A 7,500-nucleotide genomic window follows, 5' to 3' on the forward strand; every position below is an offset into this window, starting at 1 on the left:
CTCTGAATAATCCAGGGGCATCTGTGTCGGGAACCCACCCATTCCAAAGACTGAGCCTCCATCAGATGAGAGTAAGAGACAGTGCACCCTCTGGTGAGATCCTCGTGTGGCGTGTTCCAGCCTGACATGCCTATCACAGGCTCCCTGCACCTGCCCAAAGGTGCCGAGACGGGTGAGCAGGCAGCAGGGATCGAACCCTGGCCAGCTGGTACTCACAGGCGTATTTTTCTTCGTTCTAGCTGCTGTCTTGGATGACCACACGACGTGCGGCAGGGGAGAGCGATTAGCGCTGGCGCTGGCGAGGGAGAAGATCAACAGCATCATCGAGGTGCCCGCCAAGGCTCGGGTGGAGGTGGAAATCTTTGAGCTGGGCCAGGACAGTCAGTACGAGGCGACAGATACCAGTAAGCGGACAGGTGCTCTGAGATTTCTGTCACCAGCACTATTGGAGGGACACCGCTCATTGTCAATTCAGTCGATCTGTCTCTGCCTGCCCGCCTGTCTCTGTCTCTGCCTGCCCGCCTGTCTCTGTCTCTGCCTGTCCGCCTGTCTCTGTCTCTGCCTGCCCGCCTGTCTCTGTCTCTGCCTGCCCGCCTGTCTCTGTCTCTGCCTGTCCGCCTGTCTCTGCCTGCCCGCCTGTCTCTGTCTCTGCCTGTCCGCATGTCTCTGTCTCTGCCTGCCCGCTTGTCTCTGTCTCTGCCTGCCCGCCTGTCTCTGCCTCTGCCTGCCCGCCTGTCTCTGTCTCTGCCTGTCCGCCTGTCTCTGTCTCTGCCTGCCTGCCTGTCTCTGTCTCTGCCTGCCCGCCTGTCTCTGTCTCTGCCTGCCCGCATGTCTCTGTCTCTGCCTGCCTGCCTGTCTCTGTCTCTGCCTGCCCGCCTGTCTCTGTCTCTACCTGTCCGCATGTCTCTGTCTCTGCCTGCCTGCCTGTCTCTGTCTCTGCCTGCCTGCCTGTCTCTGTCTCTACCTGTCCGCATGTCTCTGTCTCTGCCTGCCTGCCTGTCTCTGTCTCTGCCTGCCTGCCTGTCTCTGTCTCTGCCTGCCCGCCTGTCTCTGTCTCTACCTGTCTGCATGTCTCTGTCTCTGCCTGTCCGCCTGTCTCTGTCTCTGCCTGCCCGCCTGTCTCTGTCTCTGCCTGTCCGCATGCCTCTGTCTGCCCGCCTGTCTCTGTCTCTGCCTGCCCGCCTGTCTCTGTCTCTGCCTGTCCGCATGTCTCATCAACCTGCAACAGATACTTTAGAGACTTTGTTAGATACATTAGAGATTTTTAAGCGACTCTTGGATAGACACCTGGAGGATAGTAAAATGTAGGGTATGCAGAGTAGATTGATCATAGTAGGATAATAGGTCGGCACAACATTGTGGGCCAAAGGGCCTGTACTGTGCAGTCCTGTTTTATGTTCTATGTAACAAAACCAGAAATTGCTCGAAGATCTCAGCAGGTCTAGCAGCACCTGTGGAGAGAATTCAGAGTTAACGTTTCGGGTCCAGTGACCCTTCCTCAGAGCTGACGGAAGCCAGGAAAAAGTTGTTATTCATGCAGAAGATAGGCTGGGGCTGGGAGGGGGGAAGAAGTAAATGATAGGTAGAGATGACGTCCAAAGAAAGAGAGAGACAGGCAAAGGAGTGGGTAAAGTTGACAGGATGGATAGCTGCTAATGGGGGCTTTTAGCATCCAACAGTGGGTTGGGTACATGTTGGAATGGGAGAAGCTGCCTTAAAACCTAAAATCATTGAACTCGATATTGAGTTCAGAAGGCTGTAGAGTCCCCGAGAGGAAAGAGAGGTGCTGTTAATCCAGCTTGGGCTGAGCTTCGCTGGAGCACTGCAGCAAACCTGAGACTGAGAGCTTGGTCAGGGTACACAGTTTTGTGACATAGTGGCAGGCAACTGGAAGCTCAGGGTCATTTTTGTGAACAGCGTGATAAATCTGTCTTTGATTGTCTCTCATTATTATCCATCTGGCCATGACTAATTTCCAAGTAATTGCTTGGTGAAACAGAACAGAAACATTGCTTAATTAGGTGGGCCGAGGAGTGGCAGATGGAGTTTAATTTAGATAAAATGTGAAGTGCTGCATTTTGTAAAGGCAAATCAGGGCAGAACTTATACACTTACTAGTAAGATACTGGGAGTGTTGCTGAACAAAGAGACTTTGCGGGGGCAGGTACATAGTTCATTGAAAGTGGAGTTGCAGGTAGACAGGGCAGTGAGGAAGGTGTTTGGGACGCTTGCCTTTATTGGTCAGTGCATTGAGTATAGGAGTTGGGAGGGTCATGTTGTGGCTGTACAGGACATATGTTTTTGGAATATTGCGTTCAATTCTGGTCTCCCAGCTGTAGGAAGGATGTTGTGAAACATGAAAGGGTTCAGAAAAGATTTACAAGGATGTTGCCAGGGTTGGAGGGTTTGAGCTACAGGGAGGGGCTGAATAGGCTGGGGCTATTTTCCCTGCAGTGTTGGAGGCTGAGGGGTGACCTTATAGGGGTTTACAAAATCATGAGGGACATGGAGAGGGTGAATAGTCAAGGTTTTTGTACCAGCCCCCACCACTTCCTCTGGCAGCTCATTCCATACACGCACCACCCTCTGTGTGAAAAAGTTGCCCCTTGGTCCCTTTTCAATCTTTCCCCTCTCACCTTAAACATATGCCCTTTAATTATGGACTCCCCTACCCCTGAGAAAAGACTTTTTCTATTCATTCTATCCATGCCCCTCATGATTTTATATAGAGTGACCTCTAGTAGGTCATTCCTCAGCCTCTGACACTCCAGGGAAAATAGCCCTGACCTATTCAACCTCTCCCTGTCGCTCAAACCCTCCGATCCTAGCAACATCCTTGTAAATCTTTTCTGAACCCGTTCATGTTTCACAACATCCTTCCAGTAGCAGGGAGACCGGAATTGCACACAGAATTCCAAAAGTGGCCCTAACCAATGTCCTGTACAGCCACAATATGACCCTCCCAACTCCTGTACTCAATGCACTGACCAATAAAGGCAAGCGTCCCAAACACCTTCCTCACCGTCCTGTCTACCTGCGACTCCACTTTCAAGGAGCTATGAGCCTGCCCCACCCCTCAAGGTCTCTTTTTGGCAATACTCCCCAGGAATTTACCATTAAGTACAAAAGACCTGCCCTCATTTGCCGTTCCAAAATGCAGCAGAGGCCAGCATCTAATCACTAATCACCCATCATTTACAAATGCACAATCTTTGACAATAGCATTTGTCCTGATCTACCAACCAGTCCTGTTAGCCAAGCCAGGCCATCCCTGTGGTTCCTGCATCACGCTTGGTCCTCTGTATCAAACTGTCTCTGTCGTTTGGCAGAGTCTTGGGTTCGGCGATGGTGTTTCTGATGCTATTTCATCCTTCCACCACTACTAACATCCCCCCTCGCCCGTCTCCTCCCAGAAAGATCAGGTGTAACCTGGAGCAGTGACTTCTCCCCATTGGTAACTCTGCTGGAGCCTTCTCTGTAGCTGCATGTCCTATAATCAAACAAGAGCCTGGGTCAGCTTGGTATCTAATGAGGCCAATGGCTGTTTCTACAGAGTGGTGTGTGCTGTGGAACTGTTTTGATACAGTGTAGTTACTATTTAATGTAGAATGGGATTCCAGTCCTTGCTGGTGAATGATGGTCTGTTACCTGTGACAAAATACCTCTGGGACTCCATGCGTCACTAAATATGTGAGTGACTTTTCTACTGTTGCTCCGTTCTTTGACAAAATGGACCGTGTGCATGTTCAAACACCTTCAGGGGGGTGTCAAGCATTGAACCCATGAACGAACCTGCATAGTCGACTTGCAACTGAGTCTAAGGTTTGCCTGGCCAGTTTCATGAGGCGGCTAGCTCTGTGAAAACTCTGGGCACTGTCCCACCAATGTGGCCATGTCTGCATTCTCACCTGGCCGTCAGGCATAACCCCTGACCTATAGCATCATTTTGGAGAGCCCTGGGATGGCCAAGGTGACGCTCACTGAGAACAATCACCTGTGCGCCCCATAGCAATCTGCCATCATCTACTGTAAGCCGGTCTGTTCAGGCCCAAAAGGCTCCCAGTTCTAGTTGTGGCAGTCCTTTGGTTTTCCCGACTAATGCCAGCTGTTGCAGTTTGGGAGGAACTGGATCTTTCTGTGTCCAGAGTCTGATACTGTCAACTGCGAGTGCTTCCAGAAAATTTAATCTAATTCTAGACCCTTCCATTGAGAATACCACTGATGATGTATCTGCTAATGGGAAACAGCTCAATGCATGCACATTCACTACATGGCCTCCCAGATGATGTTCCTAATTTAATTATGTATGAGAGCCCACTGCTGAATGCAGCCCAAAGCTATGGGTGGCGTGGCCTTGTCCCCTTTGAGTCGAGTCAGTAGGAGTTTGTCGCCCATAGTGGAACTTTGAGTCCAAAAATTACCACCAATCCTTCTTTTTCTACTTTTATGCTCTGCACTAGCCAAAGCCCTGGATGCATGAACTGGGCACTCCGCTCCAGTTGGCTGCTAATAGCACCCTGATGCCATATGGGGAGTCATCGCACTTCAATGTGAGATCTTTCTTGGCGTCACAGTGCACCAACGCCTTGGAGAATGATAGCTGTTTCTTCGCTCTCCAGAAATCTAGGGCTTGTTTGTGCAACCGGCTCCAAAGCTGTCCCTTTGTGAGGAGACAATGCCAAGGTGCCAGAATAGATGCCAGATCATGTATAAACATTCCATAATAAATCGCTGGCCCAAGGAAAGACCTGCGCTCCAGTTTGGATGTGGTAGTGAGGCACATCTGATCACCCTCACTTTATCTTCCAATGGGGGTAAGCAAATGTTATCGACCGTGTGACCCAGGTCATTTCACTTGGGGTGCCTGGAACACACATCGTTCCCACTGGAGGCACACTGTCACCTTGGAAAAGTGCCCTGGAACTACAAGAAAGTTCTCCAAGAGCTCCTTACAAGTTTTCCCTACCATTAGAATGTCCCTACTCAATGGCCTAGTGGTTTTATCGCTGGACTGTTAATCCAGAGACCCAGATAATGTTCTGAGGACCTGGGTTTGAATCCGCCACGGCAGATGGTGGAATTTGTATTCAAAAAAAATATCTGGGATTAAGAATCTAATGATGACCATGAATCCATTGCCGATTCTCAGGAAAACCCCACCTGGTTCACTAATGTCCTTCAGGGAAGGAAACTGCCATCCATACCCGGTCTGGTCTACATGTGACTCCAGACGTACAGCAATGTGGCTGATTTGTAACTGCCCTCTGGGTAATTAGGGATGGGCAATAAATGCTGCCTGGCCAGCGACGCCCTCGTCCCGTTAATGAATCAAAAAACAATTCAGACGACCTGAGCGAGCTCTTCGAAAATGTTCTCCGTTACCCGCTGACAAATAACACGGCCTGACATTACACCATTGCCGGGTCTGGTATATCGCCACAAGCCCTTACAGGTATCAACCCTCGCACATTTCTGGGAATCCTCATCTGATTACAACTGCAAATAAGGGTGGCTCACGTCCAATTTTGTGAAGAAGAGCACTCCTGCCCCCACACCCCCACACCCACCAGCTTTGTGTGTAAATCCTCCATGTGAGCGATTAGGGATCTACCTGATGGTGAGAAACAGCTCACTGTTTTTGTTTAAAACCTCCACAAAGGCAAAGCAACCTATCAGGCTTTACAGTCGGTACGCGTGGAGCTGCCCATCCCACGATCCGGACTGGTTTATTGAGGGTCCCGACCCGAAACCTCAGCTCTCTGGCTCCTCTGATGCTGCCTGGCCTGCTGTGTTCATCCAGCTCCACACCGTGTTCCCTCAAACTCCAGCATCTACAGTTCTCACTGTCTCTGGCTTTTTTTAATTCCTTCACTTTCCAGCCTCCTGATTTCTGCCTCTACTTTTGCACGGAAGGTACTGGGCATGCCTTGCAGAATTCCTTCCGGGCCAATGTGCAAGGTAGCCTTGCCTCTTCTGACCATTCCTAGTCATTCCTGGAAAACTTCCGGCTGTTTAATTAGGACTTGGCTCAAGCAGCCAATTGTGAAATGTAGAACCAGCCAATCACTCGCCACCAACACTGCTCCATCGACGAGCCTCAAGAAAATTGTAAAATAGCACGACCTCCCACTGAGACACCATTTCACAGCTCAATATCCCTGACACTCATTGTTTTATGTCAGCCAGGGCTCCCTGATTGGATCAGGATCCCAGCTCGAATTGGAGCAACCCACATTCTGTGAGGTCCACCTGGCTGACCTCATTACAATCACAACAAGAGTACCAAGTGGTAAAGTGTGAAGTTGGCTGTTTTAGAAGGGAGAGCAAAAAGTATTATATAAGTGAAGAGTAAAATGCAGAAAGCTGCAACACAAGGGGACTTTGTGCACAAAATACTGAAAGCTGGCACACAGGGGCAAGCAGGTAATCAGGAAGGGCAGAGGGAATGTCGGCCCTTATTTCAAGGATGTTGGAATATAAGAGGAGGGAGGTCTTATCGCAACTGTACAAGGTGCTGGGGAAACCACATCTGGAGAAATGTGGGCAGTTCTGTTCCTCTTATTTAAGGAAAGAGATCATTTCATTGGTTGCAGTTCAGAGAAGGCTCATTTGGATCATCCCCAGTTGGAGGGGTTGCCTTATGAACAAAGGCTAAATGGACAGCGGGCTCTATACCCTCGAGTTTGGAAGAACAAGAGGTGATCTCATTGAAACATACAGGGGCCTAAGAGAGCCGATGCTGCGAGGATGTTTCCCCCGGTGAGAGAGCCTAGGACCAGAGGGCATAGCCTTAGAGTAAAGGGGCACCAATTGAAGACTGAGATGAGGAGGAATTGCTTCTCCCTGAGGGTTGTGAGTCTTTGGAGCTCCTTGCCACAGGGGGCTGTGGGGGCTGAGTCGGGGAATCAAGGGAAAGACCAGGAAAGTGAATGTGAGGAATGTCAGATCAGCCACAATCCTATTGGAGAGGTTACATCAGGATTGAGGGGCTGAAGGCCTCCCCCAACACTCCCAGACATTCCAGACCCTAACCACTCGAGTGACCCTCCCCCCCCAACACTCTCAGACAGTACGTTCCAGACCCTAACCCCTCGAGTGACCCTCTCCCCACACTCTCAGACAGTATGTTCCAGACCCTAACCCCTCGAGTGAACCTCCCCCCCACACTCTCAGACAGTACGTTCCAGGTTAGAACATAGAACATAGAACATAGAACAGTACAGCACAGAACAGGCCCTTCAGCCCACGATGTTGTGCCGACCATTGATCCTCATGCATGCACCCTCAAATTTCTGTGACCATATGCATGTCCAGCAGTCTCTTAAATGTCCCCAATGACCTTGCTTCCACAACTGTTGCCGGCAACGCATTCCATGCTCTCACAACTCTCTGTGTAAAGAACCCGCCTCTGACATCCCCTCTATACTTTCCTCCAACCAGCTTAAAACTATGACCCCCCGTGCTAGCCATTTCTGCCCTGGGAAATAGTCTATGGCTATC

At 50.2% G+C, this 7,500-nt stretch overlaps 1 protein-coding gene across 4 annotated transcripts in view; it reads left to right on the plus strand.

The window, feature by feature from the left end:
• Positions 1-7,500, plus strand: part of grik5 (glutamate receptor, ionotropic, kainate 5) — a 156,173-nt gene that overhangs the window by 59,270 nt on the left and 89,403 nt on the right. For all 4 annotated transcript variants that reach the window (XM_059641314.1, XM_059641315.1, XM_059641316.1 and 1 more), the window contains exon 3: positions 240-404. In XM_059641314.1, the coding sequence (XP_059497297.1) occupies positions 240-404 (165 nt within the window). The remainder of the gene's footprint in view (positions 1-239; positions 405-7,500) is intronic.

This window comes from Stegostoma tigrinum, chromosome 41 (assembly GCF_030684315.1).
Source record: "Stegostoma tigrinum isolate sSteTig4 chromosome 41, sSteTig4.hap1, whole genome shotgun sequence".
NCBI lineage: Eukaryota > Metazoa > Chordata > Chondrichthyes > Orectolobiformes > Stegostomatidae > Stegostoma > Stegostoma tigrinum.